This window comes from Liolophura sinensis, chromosome 2 (genome assembly GCF_032854445.1).
Source record: "Liolophura sinensis isolate JHLJ2023 chromosome 2, CUHK_Ljap_v2, whole genome shotgun sequence".
NCBI lineage: Eukaryota > Metazoa > Mollusca > Polyplacophora > Chitonida > Chitonidae > Liolophura > Liolophura sinensis.
This window is the reverse complement of record NC_088296.1, coordinates 1264197-1286493: the sequence shown is the minus strand read 5'-3', so window position 1 is coordinate 1286493 and position 22297 is coordinate 1264197. Positions and strand designations below refer to the sequence as shown.

At 41.1% G+C, this 22297-nt stretch overlaps 1 protein-coding gene across 1 annotated transcript in view; it reads right to left on the bottom strand.

Annotated features, from left to right (window-relative positions):
- The window catches only part of LOC135462984 (aminopeptidase N-like), a 53496-nt gene that overhangs the window by 5574 nt on the left and 25625 nt on the right, over positions 1-22297 (bottom strand). Inside the window, 6 exon segments of the mRNA XM_064740309.1 lie at positions 237-350; positions 2065-2219; positions 2508-2628; positions 3283-3400; positions 4592-4747; positions 6896-7388. Of these exon segments, the coding sequence (XP_064596379.1) occupies positions 237-350; positions 2065-2219; positions 2508-2628; positions 3283-3400; positions 4592-4747; positions 6896-7388 (1157 nt within the window).

Here is a 22297-nt window from a genome sequence, read left to right as displayed (position 1 = left end):
TCATTCTGCGAGAATATCCTAATAACAATACTGCCTGTATCTTTACTGACGATATTGAAGAAATGCTGGAACCCTTCGATTTCTCCCTTAAATGAGAAATTTCTTTATAGAATCTGGCGAGACAGACAGGTTTTCAAAAATAGTCGCCATATTCTTAGAAAATTGTCAAAACTGGCAATGCGTGCATTGATAAAGAGCTTGTGTTATGGGATGTTGTAAAATTCTACACCACTTACCACGTGCCATTCTGGATAGACATGGTTCCTACCGACATTCTCCGCAAAACTGGCGAATCCTTCGTTAAGCCAGAGATCGTCCCACCAGCTGGGTGTAACCAGGTTACCAAACCACTGAAATGACAACAGGGATTGACTTCAGTTACTACGGTCCAACTGAATGACTGACTGACTGACTCACTCACTCACTCACTCACTCATGGTCTCACTAAATCACTTACGAACTCACTGGTTCATTCACCGACTCGGTGATTCATTCAATAACTCCCTCAGATGACTGTTTCACTCGCTGATTCACTCACTGTCTCGCTGATTTTTTCACTGACTCGCGGATTTTATCAACAACTTGCTGACTTGCTCACTGACTCGCTGATTTTATCAACAACTTGCTGACTTGCTCACTGACTCGCTGATTTACTCACTGACTCTCTGATTTACTCACTGACTCTCTAATTATTTACTGACTGAATGCTTCACCCACTGAATCGGTGATTCGCCCATTGGCTCGCTCATTGGCTGACTAACTCGCTTGTTCACTGACTCGCTGATGCATTCACTGGCTGAGTGAGTCATGGATAACTACTGTCTGAGAGGTCGATTAAACGACAGACTCTTACTTTACGAATGACCGAAACAGATATTATCTGGTGAACAAGCCAGTGAGGTTCATTATGTGTATATGCGTCTAAACAGACATTCATATAAAAACCATCAACCAGTGAGGACGTTCCAGGTCAATAATATCAAGGTCAATTCCCAAAACGACGTTTAACACAAATTACCAAAGAACTAAGAAAGTACATAAAGTACAAAAATACGACGAAATCATACACAGAGAAGTGGTCAACAGTTTCCAGTTACGTAGGAAAGACGCCTTGTATGTTCTGGGCGACTGAGTGAAATCAGTATTCAAATCGTCTCTAATGCCGGAATATCAGTTGCCGATAACTAAATATGTATCTCACTTTTGCTTTGATTGCAACTGTTCATACATCCAACGTGGCGATCTAATTCAAAACAATGAATGCACTGCCGCTAGCCCAGTATTAAGCGGAATTAACACTAAGCGGAACAAAATCATGCAGCAGCGTGCCAAATTCTGAACGCTCTGCCCATATTTACTTGCAAAATCATGCAGCAGCGTGCCAAATTCTGAACGCTCTGCCCATATTTACTTGCAACAGAACTCATTATAACACTTAAGAAACTTGGAGCGAAGGGTCTGATGGAATAACCTTGACACAGCAGTTTTTTGCAGTGACACTGACTGAAATCGTCCACACACCACGCAAGATCTAACAAATGCTTCAAGGCGAGATATGTACACGCCATATGTAGGACCCTTCGGTATACTGCTGTCAAAGTAAAGATAATTTGCAATATTAAAATTGAAACTATCCATCATGTCGAAAAGTTTGCGAGAGAGGAAACCATTTTTTTCTTCGCACAGATATAGGTCCAGATAAGATGTACCATCTGGAGAGTCTGTGGTTTCCTTTAAATCCAGCAAAGGTGGGCAAATATCTTTCACAACCGTTGCTATATATGGATTGTTGATAGCCATCACATCATCAATATACCTTTAGTGGAAGAGAAAGATCGGCCCTGGTGAGGATTACTCCCATAATAGTTTCTGCATATAATCATATTCTTATGAGACACGTAATAGGTCTGCCAAAAGGGACCCATACACCTATGACACCACATGCTGAACAAGCTAGTGAGGCCCATTGTGTGTGACGTTACCTAGCGAACAAGCCAGTGAGGCCCATTGTGTGTGACGTTACCTAGCGAACAAGCTCATGGAACTTTCTGTGTGTTACATTACCTGGTGAGCAAGCTCGTGAGCTACGACCACGGCGACATTGTTCTTGTCGTATGAGCCAGAAACGTTGGGGTCGAACAACATGGCGGTTTCTCTGTAAATGATAAGACCCCAATTTTCCATTCCGCGAAACAGAAAATCCGGGACAGCTGCCATATCTGTGTAGAGAAGATGGGGAAATGGAGGTGTTAGAAAATGAACTGAAGAATTTAAAGCAAAAGAAAGAACAAGGCATCCGTGTCTTCTTTGGAATCTGATGCCCTAGGCCGCCTTCTGATATAGAACTGTGACTCAAATGAAAAATCCGAAGTTCAAGGTCCCAAAACTGTGCGAATTACGATAAGGGTTGGAATTTTCATTGAGATCAAAAAATTGCCTCCTATAGTGAAATAGATACGGCTTGGTAAAATCATTTTGGTCATTTATGTTTTTCAAGAATCACTGACCTAGTTTGGGTAGCGGATAATCCAGCCCATAATAGTCCTGAAAAAAGTCCAGCACCTCCACTGACAGATTTAGAGCATAATCCGACTGATGAAGAGCTTCCGGCCGAGACCACACGCCGATCTGAAACAGCAACAACAATCTTATCTATTACTTATTTACTTATTTTTTTTATTACTGTGACGTTTTCATTCCCAAAAACTATCCATTACTCTACTCTATTTAAATCGATATTTTCGGGGATTTTATAGTTTGTTGGTCGAAGCAACCGTTTTGAGCCCAGTTGTGGTTGGTTTCCTCTCGAGTTGTACGTCCTGTTTCCGTCCGCCATAATGCTGACCACCGTCTTATAAGTGAAATCTGCTTGAATACGGCGTAACGCACCAATCAGATAAATAAATTCCCTTAGTGGATATATCGATATATCGATATACTTCTGCAATTAGGTCAATCGTAAATGTTAGCGCAACGTTAGGCTTGACATGCCGAAAATATTGAGAACTGCAGCTTGTTCTCTTACGATGGTGTTCAAGTCTATTGGTTGACGGAGAACCCAAAGCAAAATCAATGCCCCGCAGCAGATACCTGACAAACTTTCTGACTTAAAACAGCAACAGAACAGCGAGAGCTGGATGCAAACGCCCGGCCTGATTGTTCAAGAGTTGTCATTCGCAGCGGGCCAGAGCTTCATCAGAGCCATAGCCCATTTAATGACAAGCGATCGGTATAATGATATAGGAACGAAGTTGTCCGAGTGTCCCAGTTAATTAACTTTACCTTGACGTTGTTTTGGGTTCTCATCTCATTACCCGTATACTTAGACACAACGAAGGCCAGTAGGTATGTGGATATCCTAGTTGTTGTGTTGAAACTGTCCGCGGTCATCCCATTTTCCCTGCAGAAGCAAAAAGACATGAACCATATAAAACACCAGAGTATAGAGAGTAAAACCAGAACACCAACGACAGTGTAATACACGTACAGCATAGGTAGTAAACATAGAGAAGCGACGACAGTGGAATACACGTACAGCATAGAGAGTAAAAACAGATAAGCGACGACAGTGTGGTAGACGCACAGCATAGAGAGTAAAACCAGAACAGCGACGACAGTGTAATACACGTACAGCATAGGTAGTAAAAATAGATAAGCGACGACAGTGGAATACACGTACAGCATAGAGAGTAAAAACAGATAAACGACGACAGTGTGGTAGACGCACAGCATAGAGAGTAAACCCAGAACAGCAACGACAGTGTGGTAGACGCACAGCATAGATAGTAAAACCAGAGCAGCGACGACAGTGTGGTAGACGTCCAGTATAGAGAATAAAACCAGAGCAGCGACGACAGTGTGATAGAGGTATACCATAGAGAATAAAACCAGAGCAGCGAGGACAGTGTGATAGACGTACAGCATAGAGAGGAGAACCAGAGCAACGGCGACAGGGTGATAGACGTACAGCATAGAGAGGAGAACCAGAGCAACGGCGACAGGGTGATAGACGTACAGCATAGAGAATAAAACCAGAGCAGCGACGACAGTGTGATAGACGTACAGCATAGAGAGGAGAACCAGAGCAACGGCGACAGTGTGATAGACGCACAGCATAGAGAGTAAAACCAGAACAGCGACAATAGTGTGATAGAAACACAGCATAGAGAGTAAAACCAGAACAGGGACAAAAGTGTGATAGAAACACAGCATAGAGAGTAAAACAGAGCAGCGACGACAGTTTAATAGGCCTACAGAGTAAAACCAGAACAGCGACGACAGTGTGATAGAGATACAGCATAGAGAGTAAAACTAGAGCAGCGACGACAGAGTGATAGCTGACACACATTACCGGTGAAATATGGCATCTTGTCAAGCTACCCTAGTTAGATTTAATTCACACTGTTCTTAAAACGTTTAAGTAGTATCAAATAGTTGCAAAAGCCACTTAATCTAGAAAAGAAAGAATTTAACCCGTTTTTATACAGAATATAGCTGTGAAATTCTAAAAGTCGTTTTTATATCAAAACTGACATTTTTTCAGAGATGGTTTCAGAGAAAGACTCTGTTCTGGTTCCGCAAAGCCACTGACCTTGGTTGACTGCTAATTAGAGGCATGTTAGACAGTGCCATGTAATCGTCCCTCCTCACCAACGTGATATCAAACGTGGCTTTCAGCGCTGGTTCGTCAAAACATGGGAAGGCTTTTCGCGCGTCAGTTGACTGGAATTGGGTAGTGGCCAAGTACCTGAGAAATGACAGGAAAATAATTCCTCATTTTTTTTATTTGCTTTATTTACATGGAAAGAAAACGCTACGACGAAGAATATATCAAATGAAAGACGATCAAGATAGCTGGAATTGTGTGTGTGTGTGTGTGTGTTTTTAGAATGTTCCAACGATGTTCCCGAGGTACATAAGTCAAGATGACTTTGAATACACTTTGGAACAAGCGATACCATTTTTTATCGATGAACATGAAAACATTGTTCGACTTGAGTCTTAATACAACTCCTTGGCAAATAAGCATCTCAGGCGAACTGTGTCATAGTTGTTTCTAAATTCGCTTAATCCGGGGTTATAGGTTGCATGAGCATTCATGTTTATTATGTCAGCAAGTCCGCTTAATCCGGGGCTGTAGGTTGTATGAGCATTCATGTTTATTATGTCAGCAAGTCCGCTTAATCCGGGGTTGTAGGTTGTATGAACATTCATGTTTATTACGACGGCAAATCTGCTTAATCCGGGGCTGTAGGTTGTATGAGCATTCATGTTTATTATGTCAGCAAGTCCGCTTAATCCGGGGTTGTAGGTTGTATGAACATTCATGTTTATTACGACGGCAAATCTGCTTAATCCGGGGCTGTAGGTTGTATGAGCATTCATGTTTATTATGTCAGCAAGTCCGCTTAATCCGGGGTTGTAGGATGTATCAGCATTCATGTTTATTACGACGGCAAATCTGCTTAATCCGGGGCTGTAGGTTGTATGAGCATTCATGTTTATTATGTCAGCAAGTCCGCTTAATCCGGGGTTGTAGGTTGTATGAACATTCATGTTTATTACGACGGCAAATCTGCTTAATCCGGGGCTGTAGGTTGTATGAGCATTCACGTTTATTATGTCAGCAAGTCCGCTTAATCCGGGGTTGTAGGTTGTATGAACATTCATGTTTATTACGACGGCAAATCTGCTTAATCCGGGGCTGTAGGTTGTATGAGCATTCATGTTTATTATGTCAGCAAGTCCGCTTAATCCGGGGTTGTAGGATGCATCAGCATTCATGTTTATTACGACGGCAAATCTGCTTAATCCGGGGCTGTAGGTTGTATGAACATTCATGTTTATTACGACGGCAAATCTGCTTAATCCGGGGCTGTAGGTTGTATGAACATTCATGTTTATTATGTCAGCAAGTCCGCTTAATCCGGGGTTGTAGGTTGTAGGAACATTCATGTTTATTACGACGGCAAATCTGCTTAATCCGGGGCTGTAGGTTGTATGAGCATTCATGTTTATTATGCCAGCAAGTCCGCTTAATCTGGGGGTGTAGGTTGTATGAGCATTCATGTTTATTACGACGGCAAATCTGCTTAATCCGGTGGTGTAGGTTGTATGTGCCTTCATGTTTATTACGTCAGCAAGTCCGCTTAATCCGTGGGTGTAGGTTGCATCAGCATTCATGTTTATGACGTCGGAATGGTGCTTTATGAGCAACTAAGATACCTATATTTGCACAGATACGAATTAGGAATTTGATCTACATGTAGATTGTGCCTAAAACATCGGCTGCCTTTCACTTATCACTGGAAACTTTTGACAGCCTCCTCCTCACATGTCACCAGCTTTGTTTACTTTTTAATATTACTTCTTACATATTTCTGTGGGAACTGGTGTTCTCGTTGTTCTGAAAATAGGCATTACTATCATTGACTTGGACAGCATTTCTCGGTGTAGTACACTGAGAAAATAAATCTGTTAACTTTGACAGAAAGCCTGTCGTGGTGATGGTAAAATGTATTCAGTTATTGTAGCAGATGATTCTGTTAAACATAACACACATATTCTATTAATTTAACATAAAGAATCTATTAGACTAACATGATATTATGTTGAACATGACAGAATATTATGGTATAATAACAGAATACATTCTAGCATCACTCCGACAACAGACTTCTGTTAAAATTAACAGATAAATTTTTTGAGTGTAGTGGTAAATAAATCGCGGACTCTTAGATTATCATAACACAATTATAACAGAGCGTTAGTTCAGACTGAAGTTTACTATACACTACGCCTGAATGCTCATACACTCTGAAATAAGTCCACAGCATGTTATATATTTTATTTTGTTAGCAAAGTTTTGTGTGGTGTGATCAGTTCGGCGACTTACACAGATTGGCTGTTTTCTTGATACGCGCTGAGATATAGTCCCCTCAGATCGTTTTTCAGAGGTCCGGAAAAACTCATGCGGATGTTGTAACGCGATCCTTCATCAAGATCAGCGTCTAGATTGAACACCACGAACTCACGGACGCTGTCCAACTGGTAGTCAACGATCCCTGGTGGCGCCGATGACGTCGACTCCCCGGCAGCGGAGCTCAGAGAAATCGAGCTGTTCACCAGTTCCAGCTCTTTGATGTGCAGTGTGATGTTGTTAGTGGCTTTCTTGCACTCCAGTAGAATGTCCACCGACCCTTGAAACGTGAACGATTTAGGGTCAGAGGTGTACATCCGGGGCTCCAGCTCTACTTTGTAGTGAACTGGAAATAGTGCAGTGGGCAAGCGCATGTAAGGCACATCCGTCGGACCCTCCGTTGATGTCATGGTAGCGGAGGTTGTCGACTCCGGGGCGGGACTTCCACCAGGGCAATCGGAAATAACACCTGTTAAAAGACATCAAAGTTGCGTTTTCAATTATATGTATCATATTATATATTTCTTCCATGCAATAATAATTTTACGATCAGCCATGATTTCAGAACGAAGTTAAAAAAAAATAAAAAATTGATTTGTCCAATGGTGTTTACATCAGTGCATGGAAAAATCATAGCTGATCGTGAAATTATTATTGGATGAAATAAATAGATAATAATATATAATAATAATAATGATTATTATTAATTATTTATTATTATTAATAATGATATATACGGACAATTCACAACAGTGTCTCATTGCAGCAAGCTGGTAAATTTCTAATACAAAAGACATCAGCATTATTATGCTGCCTCACTATCAACACCATACACAAGACACCCAAGATAACACCCCATCCTTTGACTGTGTAGGGATTATCCAGTCAATCGGGCCTTGCATTATCCTGTTATGTGGAGCGCCAATCCACTAAGATGGCCAAATTCACGGCCTTGGTAAGACCCACCTCGGGCTTGAGCCCACGCGTGCCGTTTTCGATACCATCTGACAAAGCAGCTGAAAACTGGTTAAAGACTTAATACCAGATTTATCTTTTAGCCAAGCCTTCAACGAGTTAGGCTAAAACTTTAAACAAAATCTGACTTATTACAAGTATTAGCTAATGCACTTTCGATCAACTGAGCCCAGTATTCTAGTAAGAAAAGAAATGTCATTTTTAGCGAACAGACACCATGCTTTCACATGAATATGTAAATTGGTCAATTAGTGAATGCTTAGTGAATACATAAAAGAGATAGTTTGGCTAAATGACTAACATACTAATTGTTTACACAAATCAATAAAGACTCAATAGCAATATGACAGATAAACCACGATGGCATTTTTATACTGTCAGATAAACCACACTCAGATCTCTAGGCTGCCAGATAAACCGCAATGTGATCTGTAGGCTGTCAGATAAACCACACTCAGCAATGTGATTTGTGGGCTGTCAGATAAACCACAATGTGATCTGTATGCTGTCAGATAAACCACTATCAGATCTGTAGGCTGTCAGATAAACCACAATGTGATTTGTAAGCTGTCAGATAAACAACGATGTGATCTGTAGTCTGTCAGATAAACCACTGTGAGATCTGTAGGCTGTCAGATAAACCTCGATGTGATCTGCATGCTGTCAGATAAACCTTGATGTGATTTGTAGGCTGTCAGATAAACCATGATGAGATCTCTAGGCTGTCAGATAAACCACTATGAGATCTGCAGAATGTCAGATAAACCACTATGAGATCTGTAGTCTGTCAGATAAACCACTGTGAGATCTGTAGGCTGTCAGATAAACCTCGATGTGATCTGCATGCTGTCAGATAAACCTTGATGTGATTTGTAGGCTGTCAGATAAACCATGATGAGATCTCTAGGCTGTCAGATAAACCACTATGAGATCTGCAGAATGTCAGATAAACCACTATGAGATCTGTAGTCTTTCAGATAAACCACGATGTGATCTGTAGGCTGTCAGATAAACCTCGATGAGATCTACAGGCTGTCAGATAAACCACGATGTGATCTGTAGTCTGTCAGATAAACCATTATGAGATCTGTAAAATGTCAGATAAACCACTGTGAGATCTGTAGGCTGTCAGATAAACCACTGTGAGATCTGTATGCTGTCAGATAAACCACTATGAGATCTATAGGCTGTCAGATAAACCACTATGAGATCTATAGTCTGTCAGATAAACCATTATGAGATCTGTAAAATGTCAGATAAACCAAAATGAGATCTGTAGGCTGTCAGATAAACCACTGTGAGATCTGTATGCTGTCAGATAAACCAGGATCTAATCTGTGGGCTGTCAGATGAATCTCGATGTGATCTGTATGCTGTCAGAAAAACGACAATGTGATCTGTATGCTGTCAGATAAACCACGAAGAGATGTGTAGGCTGTCAGATAAACCACAATGTAATCTTTAGGCTGTCAGATAAACCACAATTTCATCTGTATGCTGTCAGATAAACCACGAAGAGATGTGTAGGCTGTCAGATAAACAACAATGTGATCTGTAGGCTGTCAGATAAACCACTATGAGATCTGTAGTCTGTCAGATAAACCTCCATGTGATCTGTAGGCTGTCAGATAAACCACTATGAGATCTGTAGTCTGTCAGATAAACCAGGATCTAACCTGTAGGCTGTCAGATAAAGCCTAGATGTGATCTGTATGCTGTCAGATAAACCACGAAGAGATGTGTAGGCTGTCAGATAAACCACGAAGAGATGTGTAGGCTGTCAGATAAACAACAATATGATCTGTATGCTGTCAGATAATCCACGAAAAGATGTGTAGGCTGTCAGATAAACAACAATATGATCTGTAAGCTGTCAGATAAACCTTGATGTGATCTGTAGGCTGTCAGATAAACTTCGATGTGATTTGCAGGCTGTCAGACAAACCACGATGTAATCTGTACGCTGTCAGATAAACCACTATGAGATCTGTAGGCTGTCAGATAAACCACTATGAGATCTGCAGGCTATCAGATAAACCACTATGAGATCTGTAGTCTGTCAGGTAGACCTCGATGTGATCTGTAGGCTGTTAGATAAACCACAATGTGATCTGTGGGCTTTCAGATAAATCACAATGCAATCTGTATGCTGTCAGATAAACCACGAAGAGATGTGTAGGCTGTCAGATAAACAACAATGTGATCTGTAGGCTGTCAGATAAACCGCGATGTGATCCGCAGTCTGTCAGATAAACCACATTGTAATTTGTAGGCTGTCAGATGAACCACAATGTGATTTGTAGACTGTCAGATAAACCACAATGTGATCTGTAGGCTTTCAGATAAACCACTATGAATTCTGTAGTCTCTAAAATAAACCACAGTATGATTTGTAGGTTGTCAGATTAACCGCAATGTGATTTGTAGGCTGTCAGATAAACCACGATGTGATCTGTAGGCTGTCAGATAAACCACGATGTGATCTGTAGGCTGTCAGATAAACCACGATGTGATCTGTAGGCTGTCAGATAAACCACGATGTGATCTGTAGGCTGTCAGATAAACCACGATGTGATCTGTAGGCTGTCAGATAAACCTCGAAGTAATCCGTATACTGTCAGATAAACCACTATGAGATCTGTAGTCTGTTAGATAAACCTCGATGTGATCTGTAGGCTCTCAGATAAACCTCGATGTGATCTGTAGGCTCTCAGATAAACCACGATGTGATCTGTAGGCTGTCAGATAAACCTCGATGTGATCTGTAGGCTGTTAGATAAACTACGCCACGATGTGATCTGTAGGCTGTCAGATAAACCTCGATGTGATCTGTACCCTCTCAGATAAACCTCGATGTGATCTGTAGGCTGTCAGATAAACCTCGATGTGATCTGTATACTGTTAGATAAACCACAATGTGATCTGTGGGCTGTCAGATAATCTAGGATGAGATCTGTAGGCTGTCTACCTATTACATCGTACATCATTTGATTGCCTAAACATAACACTGTGTTTTATCTGACAGGCTACAGATCTCATCGTAGTTTATTAATTGTTTACAGGTCGCATTGTGGTTAATCTGGATCGTAGTGTATCTGATTGCCTGCTCATTACATCGTAGTTTGTCTGGTGGCCTAAACAATAGATCGTAGTTGATTTGGGGGCCTACAGATCCCATTGGGGTTCATCTGACCGCCTACAAATCACATCGTGATTTATCTGACCGCCTACAAATCACACCGTGATTTATCTGACTGTTTACAGGTCACATTGTAAAATATATTTTTCAAGGTCATGTCAGGAATATGTTTACGTCACCTATAGCCAATTTGTACGGAAAGTGACCAAGATTATGTTTTTGTGGATTTTTGCCGTAGGCTTATTTAAAGGTGTTATTACACGTCGTAAATTCTCTTGAGAGATGATCGAGAGCCTAGCTGTTCTGTGAGGCATAGTTCCTACATGGTTTACAAATTCAAGATAAGTTTCTCTGGAAATTGGTGTATATGGATCGTTCAATTCACCTGCTGATTAACTGCCGGTTGATTGATTGATTGATTGATTCAATCATTGACTGATTGGTGTTTAACGCAGAGCTTAAGAATGTGTCACGTATGAGGGCGTTCAGGTTTGTGCAAGGTAGAGAAAACCGGAGAGTTTGGCGTACACCACCGACCTCCCGCTGGTATCTAACAAACCTCCTGACGTAAGGTCGTAACCCAAAAAGCGAGACCTGGATTTGAACACTCGACCCCCGTGGTCCAGGACCTTATCGTCACAGGACTTTCTTGTTTCAGCCAGCGAGACATTGTAACAAAGAAAGTGTTTGTAAGTATTTGTTAGCCAGTCATACGAAACAGGTAGATTGTGTGACACGCAGTCCTAAACCTATGACAACGTAAACAACCATTAACCCCTATTCGTTAACGAATTAGTCCGGCTATAGGAGGGAAAGAACAATGTGTTTCGAAACTGATGGCATTGTGTTTTCTGTTCACCGAGGCATGGGTCAAGAAATACGGCTGGCGGATCACTATAAACTATTCAAATACTAATCCATTTTCATTCCTCACACAGCTTTATGAAATGTAATTTTCCACACACTTCTCCCCCTCCCCTCCCAGCTGCCTTCTTATCTCTTTTATAGAACTTTTATAGTTCTCCTTTATAGAACTGTTGTCAACAAACCCTTAGCTATGCATACACCACACGACAGTCGACAACGTATTATATATGCGTGTCATGTGCAGTAAGGTATAAAGGGCATTCGTTTCATATACCAATGCTTGTGGCAAAAGAAGTAATTTGCTCGTATTAAAGCTTTTGTTGGCTACAATAAAAGTTAACCTCTGGACCGTTTGTGTCTGCGTGCCGCCTTAAAGATATCTTTACGACATAGTTTTTTTTCGGGGTGGGGAGGAGAGGGGAAGGGAGGAGAGGGGAAGGGGGGAGAGGGGAAGGGGGGAGATGGGAAGGGAGGATCTTTGTAGGGCTAACTAGATCGTAAAGACTCTCCCTAAACTCAGACAGCTAAAGCTGGATACATATGGTGTGATTTAGTCCGGTATGGATTTGTCGTATATCGATTTGTCATGCGGGCGTGCTATGTGATTGCGCCTTATTAAATAGCGTTTGACCTATTTCCGTTGGACTTGTTGAATTCCACACGTTGATACGACAAATCTTACAGTGTGGTCCCTTCACAAGCGATAGCTCTCTTTCACCGAAGTCCCTTGTACCATGAAGTCATGAGTTCTAATCCAGCTCTCGCACCTTCGGCTGCAGCTGGGAGTCCGGAAATCTGTCAAGTACCTGAGGAAGAGCAGTGGTTTTCTTCCGGGCATTCTGGTTCCATCAGCCCATACAATCTTACCGCCGTCTTCTAAACAAGTTATTCTTGGATACAGCGGTAAACACAAGTAATTTAATACGTAACTATAATGCATCTTATTTCAAAAACTACTGTCAAAATAAGAATTCAGCATTTCAGAAATAAAACTGAACAGTATTGACATAACCATGCTCAGTTTTATTGGAATAAAAGTGTTCAATTTAGAAATAAAAAGAAGAAAAACTTGTTTCAAAACAGGTCATTTTGTTTCTTCCAGAAGTGGAATTTATGTCAAACACATTCATTTATATGTTAAAAATAAAACCAAGATGATCACAAAACCTAATAGTCTACTTGGTTCAAAGGTCATTATGCTCAAATGAAATGTTTCTTCGTGGATTCCCGATATCCATGATCAAAAACATTCATTACGCCACAATATTCACTTCACAATAATACTGCACAAACAAGTGGTAATCTTACTTCAAGAGCAGAAGAACAATTTAATGTACAGATAACAGCTGATTTGTTCTGCTTGGTACGGATGCATGTATAAGGTCAGCTATTATATTATTGTCATTAACCCTAATTATTGTCTTCACAACATCTCATCGTCCTTGTAATAGTTGCTGTTTTCTAACTGTTAATGTCACCAACAGATTTAATGTTTTGTTTTTCATTGCTATTAGTTGTACAGCTTTGTTGACTTAATATTGTTTCCCCCCAGGTGTTTGATCTTGATTTTTGAACTTTTATAACGCAGTTAAAGGCCTTCAAAGAGCGAAAACGAGTCGGTTTATGCCGTTAATCTAGACGCGGCTGTCACCTTTCCCAACTTAACAAGCAGTGCGGACCTCGTTGAAGTGTCCTTGAAGTCTACCGGCGTTGAGCATTTGCCAGCGCGGACCGCGTTGAAGTATCTAATGATGGACTTTCGGTTACATCCGTATGCGCCAGGGAAGGTTCACTCTGTCGTAATATGAGGTTGTTTAACCATTAAACTCCACCATAAACCTGCTCGATCAGGCATGTCAATGCTAATGCCATTCGTACAAAGCACGGTAAGGTATTTTAGAACTAAAAAGACTTGCGCATAAATAGTCTTGTTTTAGGTAACTGGAACGAATAAATCCGAGGGCAAAGGCCATTCCAACCTGACTGTCACAAAAATTTCAGTGTAAACTGTATCTAAAATACTACACCCTACTTGCAGTTTTACAAAAATATAAAAATATGAACGTAATCTGATCTAATTAAACATGTACAACATAGAAACGAGACGACAGTGTGATAGTTCGCAAATGGTTACACGTAAGGGGTGAAATACAGCCTCTTGTCAATTTACCTCACCTAGGGTTTTATTTTAACTGTTCATGTAAATGCATAAAAAGTAGCAGCTTACACGCCCCCTAGAACCATGGCTTAAGTAGAATCAGGTAAAAACTATGCAGTTAATTCATACATCCATAGCTTCCATAAATGTCAATGCGAGATCTGACGTGCCTTTGCAAACGTCTTCCTTATTTCCCTCCGAATAAATGAATACGGCGTACATTTCTCACTATAGCTTTTCTTTGATTAGACATATAAATCTTCTTGGAAATACCAGTGCAAGGTTTCCAGAGGGAATTAAGGTTTCTGTGATCGTTTTGGTCAATAATTAAGTAGTGGAGTGAAGCCAAGAGTGTTTTCTTCAGGCTGACGAGAGAGCGGACGAGAGAGCGGACGAGCGAGCTGACGAGAGAGCTGAAGAGAGAGCTGACGAGAGAGCTGAAGAGAGAGCTGACGAGAGAGCTGACGAGAGAGCTGACGAGAGAGCTGACGAGCGAGCTGACGAGAGAGCTGAAGAGAGAGCTGACGAGAGAGCTGAAGAGAGAGCTGACGAGAGAACTGAAGACAGAGCTGACGAGAGAGCTGAAGAGAGAGCTGACGAGAGAGCTGACGAGAGAGCTGACGAGAGAACTGAAGACAGAGCTGACGAGAGAGCTGAAGAGAGAGCTGACGAGAGAGCTGACGACAGAGCTGACGAGAGAGCTGACGAGAGAACTGAAGACAGAGCTGACGAGAGAGCTGAAGAGAGAGCTGACGAGAGAGCTGACGAGAGAGCTGACGAGAGAGCTGAAGAGAGAGCTGACGAGAGAGCTGACGACAGAGCTGAAGAGAGATCTGACGAGAGAGCTGAAGAGGGAGCTGAGGAGAGAGCTCCAGGCCTTCGCCTTGAGAAAATCCATTTAGACTTTGACAATGTCAGGTAGAAGATTCTAGTGCACTTTACGTTTTGTCCCCTGAATCCTTGAATAGTTCCTTGCGAACTCAGATTTCATTGATTGATCGTTCAGCATTTACATGATGAGCTGAAATAAAACCTTAGCAAATTGACAAAGAGATCGTGTTTCACTGGATACATGTGGCAACTATCATTCTACTGCCGCTGCTTAGGTTTTGCTCCCTACGCTGCAATCTTTTTATATTTTAAGAATTCCGATAGTATAACTAAAGACGCGCAGTGTAATCCTATGCGGAACCTTATATCTTATCTTAACCTATTTAATACGACAAAGACGGACGAAAATTCATATGATCGAACTCTTTGACTTCAAATGAGTATTTATTCATACTTGAAAAAAGATTTTAGTATGTGGCTTGCAACAGTTTAGGAATGATATATTTGGCAGAGTGAAATATTTTGCACAGTGAATCATTTGGAACAGTGAAACATTTTCGCAAATAAACGAATCACAACCCAAGTGTACAGGAGAGTTCAGAGAATACACAAAGAGTTTACATGATTCATATTTGAGAACACGAAGAGATGATAAAACACAGAATGATGATGACGACGATGACGACGATAACAAATAAATAAACATGCATACTTCACAACTGGTGCTCCACACAACCCTTTTTTATTTTAATTCTCTTTTCTGGTTTGTTTTGATTCAATTTTGGTGGGTTTCCACGGTCAAGGATCTACATGGTGTGTTTGTTTATTACACTAATGTCTATTGTCAAGTACAAAGAGCAGACAGTTTTTGCCTGAGACGAAGTCACTGGCATCCTAGATGTTTACACTTTGTCACCAAGGCTTCAAGAGCAATAAAAATGTGTGGTGAGAAGAGGGTGGGAGAGAAGGGCTGATTGTACAAATTTCCAATACAAGGCAGCCGGATTGGTCCCACATCGGTAATGTCAGCGGTTGTGAGTCGCGCATTTTAGTTATTTGAACCATATCCAGTAACCAGTAACAGTAAAATGGACTGAGCGACAAGACCGCCATACAAAGCCCGCTTAAAAAAGACATACCTTGGCTCTTTTTCTCAAGCCATTCATTGAAACTTCATAAAATGCTGATCACCGGGTCAAATATACAACGTTATTTATGTGCTTATCTCTTTATTTCTTGGTACTGACTGATTGATTGGCCTTTTGATTGATTGATTGATTGATTGATTGCATTGCATTGATTAACTGGTTGCTTGATATATTTATGTTAGCGGAGTGCCCGGGGTAGACCCCTCCCCTTTGCCAGGTACCTGACAAACCTCTGGAGCTAAGCCCACACCCTATCCAGCGAGAGGTGGGTACCAGCATATACCGCTCCAAACGTGTGCACTTTAGCCTGTGTGCTTATGTTGTATAACCTTACCTCAGGAGCTCTGATTTGAACTCTAATTTATTTATACCTACAGGTTTAAAGGGTTAGCCGTGTAGCTATGTAAGAGTCGGGTGATCCTGCCCGAGACATGTTGGATCTGTCCCTCAACACAATAACCGCTTTGTCACACAAGAGTCCTCTGTTCTCCCGACCAGCACTTCAGATTATTTGACGATACGGCACAAGCTTTAATCGCACTAATTACCGCAACGCGATACTCTCGCGTTAGTCACCCCTCTGGCTCAAATCTCGAGGCGTTTTTTTTTTTTCTTTTTTTGGTGTCGACTATTTTCTCGTGACACAAACCACCGTTTAAACTGGAATGAACAGATGTTATCGCTCACCCCCGCGCTCGCCTGGGTGTTCCATTTAAGCAGTTTTACAATCAATGATTGCCACATACTCTTGGTGTCATTTATTTGCCTTGAAAAGTCGCTAACCTCAACAAAGAGAAGTCAACCGATTTGAGTTGAAAACTCGACGAGAATGTCTCATAATTACAGTGCATTACTTGATCCATGACTCTATGATCACGTGGAAGTCAATAGCTTTAGTTAGTCCATGGATCTCATTGTAGTACTTGTGAATGAACGTGTATAAAGAGCCCTGTTTATAGCGAATACATATCCCAAATAGTATAGCAGAAATTAGATCCTGTGTGTTGTATGACAATTTCAAACAACGTTATAAGTTATTCTCGCACAAAATGAAGTGTGTCAAGTAACTTCCAAAACTGAAGTGTGTCAAGTAACTTCCAAAACTGAAGTGTGTCAAGTAACTTCCAAAACTGAAGTGTGTCAAGTAACTTCCAAAACTGAAGTGTGTCAAGTAACTTCCAAAACTGAAGTGTGTCAAGTAACTTCCAAAACTGAAGTGTGTCAAGTAACTTCCAAAACTGAAGTGTGTCAAGTAACTTCCAAAACTGAAGTGTGTCAAGTAACTTCCAAAACGCCGTCTCAAGTTTTCTGAACTTTTACAATGAGTTTAAGTCTCCGACAGGTAAATATGGACAGATGTCCAGAATCTCTGGCGCCCTGCTTCATGATTATTTCTGTTTCCGCTTAACCAGGGGCTAGTGTTAAATTATATTTTTGGTGTTGAATAAGAATCGCTACGTTGGATATATGAACAGATCAAATCAAAGCACGACAGAAAAGAATGTACATATTTCAACGGCATCTTCGGAACCAGCATCTTGTATGAGCCAGCATTTTTTATGAACCAGCATCTTGTATCAACCAGCATCTTTTCTGAACCAGCATCTTGTATCAACCAGCATCTTGTATCAACCAGGATCTTGTATCAACCAGCCTCTTGTATGAGCCAGCATCTTGTATGAACCAGCCTCTTGTATGCACCAGCATCTTGTATAAACCAGCATCTTGTATGAACCAGCCTCTTGTATGAACCAGCATCTTGCATGAACCAGCATCTTGCATGAGCCAGCATCTTGTATGAGCCAGCATCTTGTATGTACCAGCATCTTGTATGAACCAGCATCTTGTATGAACCAGCATCATGTATGAACCAGCATCTTGTATGAACCAGCCTCTTGTATGAACCAGCATCATGCATGAACCAGCATCTTGTATGAACCAGCATCTTGTATGAACCAGCATCTTGTATGAACCAGCCTCTTGTATGAGCCAGCATCTAGCATGAACCAGCATCTTGTATGAACCAACATCTTGTATGAACCAGCATCTTGTATGAACCAGCATCTTGTATGAACCAACATCTTGTATGAACCAGCATCTTGTATGAACCAGCATCTTGTATGAATCAACATCTTGTATGAACCAGCATCATGTATGAACCAGCATCTTGTATGAACCAGCAGCTTGTATGAACCAACATCTTGTATGAACCAGTATCTTGTATGAACCAGCATCTTGTATGAACCAACATCTTGTATGAACCAGCCTCTTGTATGAGCCAACATCTTGTATGAACCAGCATCTTTTATGAACCAGCATTTTGTATGAATCAACATCTTGTATGAACCAGCATCATGTATGCACCAGCATCTTGTATGAACCAGCAGCTTGTATGAACCAACATCTTGTATGAACCAGTATCTTGTATGAACCAGCATCTTGTATGAACCAACATCTTGTATGAACCAGCCTCTTGTATGAGCCAACATCTTGTATGAACCAGCATCTTGTATGAACCAGCATCTTGTATGAATCAACATCTTGTATGAACCAGCATCATGTATGCACCAGCATCTTGTATGAACCAGCAGCTTGTATGAACCAGCATCTTGTATGAACCAGCATCTTGTATGAACCAGCAGCTTGTATGTACACGATGTAGAAGGATACTGAATTCATTTATCCGAGGAGAACAATCGTCATCATTGAATCTGTCGACTGCCTCTCTTTGTATGAATTCGCTTTAATTTCTGTAATTTACTTACATAGTTCTTTGGAGGTTTGTGTTAAACGTTGATTTGAAAATTTATTTTGCAATTCCTTATTCATCCAGAACGTGCATTTTGTTTGGTGCCTTGTATACGAATGTCTATTTCCACACCTAGACTGATATCCACGTACGTTTCACGCGGCACACACGTGCATTACCCATACATACAGGGTGTCATACTTGTATAAATTACGACTGAAACTCATATCTTGCGCACACTCCCACCCGTCCATTCCAATTCCAAACGCGCACTTGCCCACCTATCTCCTATGTGCCACGACCCATCAACGCACCTAATACTCAACACCAAGTTTCAAAAGTCCACGTGGAGTTGTCGCATCAAATTTTTGCATATTAAGTACCCATTTAAACTTCGACCACACGTTTCAAACCACAACGTCGAGTCTAACCGGACCGTTAACATGGAAAAACGCGATGTGAACTCTCGACGTCGACTTTTGTAGCTGGACGTCGATTCGATACGATGCGACGAAACTTGAAGGTTGTCACACCAGCATTTTCTCGTGAGACATATACATGTTAAAAGAATGAGTGTTAAAGCAAGAGTGAAACTTTTTTCATACTAATTTTCACTTTTTGCGTATTAAAAAAAAATTAAAAGTACACCCTCGCACAAATGACATCAGAGGTGTACCCGCCTTCCGTGTACACGGCTAAAATCCACTGTATCACGAACTGCCAGCAACTTCTACTGTAAATATTCAAACTTTGTTATTAAAATGTACCCTTAACAGTGAATTAGGTAAGTTAAGAATGCAGACATATTTCCACTGCACTATAAAAAATAAGACATTTTATTAATGTATAAAGAAATAGATAAGTAAACTAATAAATCAATACATAAATAAGGGAACAATAAACCCAAAAGTAAACACACAAAGCAAAGGCCTGACCACGGGGAAATATTTTGTCAAATAGTAGGCCCTATACAATGTGTATCAACATCGGTAGACAGCTGTGTGATTTGTGACCGTGTTTATCTCGAATGCTGTAAAACACGGCGTTGGGATATAGAAAAGTGCTTTCGTCGCCTTCGTATTATTGAAGGCTGTGACATGAGGTGTGTAAGTTGTTACATGATCTACTTTAAGAGAGTTTTATTTCATCAAATACATATTTTTGCGTGTATATCTGTGTGTGCGTGCGTGCGTGCGTGCGTGCGTGTGTGACAAGACGCTGAATCAATTTGTGAGTAAGACACAAAAGTGTCATGATATAAAAATGTCTAAACCACGTTTACGTCTATCGTTTCGTCGCGTGCATTCTCTCCCACCCGTCAAACCACGCTCTGTCCTCCCCGCCCTCCAACACACCGCCCACCATTACCCCACCGTTAATGCACAGACTTGTTACAGTAGGCCTATATGGGCTTTATAATGCTAAGACTTGTTACAGAAGGCCTATATGGGGTTTATCATGCTAAGACTTGTTACTAAATATCTACATGTATGTATTTGTTCAACACAGAATCAACGGTGGTATATCCTCGGCCCTATAACAGGTGCTTCAACTCATTCACCTCTCCATTGCGCATGCGCTCAGATGGGTTAACGAGGAATTGCATTTATTCGTTCACAGAAGATTAACAAAACCATAAAGCTGCCATACATATCACATCTCCACACTATGACTATTAATGACATACGGCTGTTACACAAAAACCCTACACATTCTTTCCTCAAACCTTGTGGTAAAGGACTAAAAGGTCTCTAGCTTAACGCCGGTTTTTTCAGGCATTTTTTTTTTCATGTGCTAATTTGGCCGACACTGTGCGTGTCGACGAAAATGAAAACAATCGTTCTTGTCAAGCATTTTGAGATTTCCACCTCAGACAGCCTAGCCGACAGTAGCATACATGTCACTATAACGGATATAGTTTATTCATTTATCTATTTATCTATCTGTTTATTTATTTATATATTTTTTATTTATTTATTTATTTATTTATTTTTATTGGTGTTTTACGTCCTACTCACGAATATTTCGCTTATACGACGGCGGTGGGAGCATTGGTGGGAGGAAACCTCGGACAGAGCCCGGTGGAAACCCACGACAATCCGCAGGCTGCTGAAAGGCCTTCCCACGTACAGCCAGAAAGAAAGTCTGCATGTACTGGACTTCAACTCACAGCGACTTCAACTCACAGCGCATTGGTGAGAGGCTCCTATATTATTGTCCCACACTGGCGTACTACCACCACCACCCCCCCCCCCCCCCCCCCACCAACGGCCACGTACACCACATGAGGCATTATTAAAATTCAACCAAATAAATAAATTAGGTAAGTGTACAAGGCTACCCTTCGTACAGTGCGCTTGAACGAAATTTGACAATGTGCAAAATTATTAGAATGAGATAAAATCGCACTTGACTTTTCCACACTGCTTCTTAGGAGATGGGATACGCACTCCCTGCGTGACACAATCTACTTCAATGCCACAACCTTCTTATTCTAATGATGCTCCTTAAGTTTACCCAGCACCTGCCAGGTTGGTTTTATAGGTCTTGATGTGACAGTGGTATCATCGCGCGAAGCCCTACTGTTAATATGACAAATTATGAATCTACACAGCCAGAACTGGGACGTGAGCAAACAGAAAAGTGGTCGAATTCCGCTGAGAAAGCAACGACAAAGGAGGCCTTAGTTATTACTATATGGCTGTATATATTAAATCGGTATAAGCGTTAGCAAACATAGTAATGAATATAGCTGAGCCTTATAAAAAGCTGGTATATATAAGCCGACAGGAACAAGACAGATCGAGGTAGGACACGGTACATCTTGAATAAATCAAGCCAAATACTATTCCAGGTCAAAGACATTTGGCCCGGTTGTTCAAAGCAGTTTTAGACTAGATACCAGACTTACCCTTAAGCCAAGTCTTCAATTTTGTATATACCCCTCAGATAATTGCGTAAGAGTATATTAGATATGAACTAAAAATCCTGCTGTTATACTTTGACTTGGGCTTTGACAAGCTTTGGATGCTGAATTTGGCTAAACTTTTAAATTTAAAATAATATTAGCGAATACACTTTCGAACTGACGTATTCAAATGACGCCCCAACAGGTTTTACTCGCCTAGACACGGCGGTAAAAAGGACATTGTCCAAAATAGTTGTCTAAAGCAAGTTAATATAACAAACAAGTAAAATAACGATGAAAAATCATGACAGTGTTAAAATCCTGAGGGTGTTAAAACACGGGTAGTGTTAAAATACAGATAATTTTGAAACAAACATATTGTCAATCATAATGACGAAAATATTTTAGCCTGGTCAAACGGCCATACGAGTGCCGCCAATCGGGAACATTAGCCTGCCCAAACAGCCATACGTGTGTCACCAATCCCGAACATTAGCTTGCCGAAACGGCCATACGTGTGTCACCCCAATCCCGAACATTAGCCTGCCCAAACGGCCATACGTGTGTCGCCAATCTCTGAGCGTCAGCAAGGACTGGCGGGAC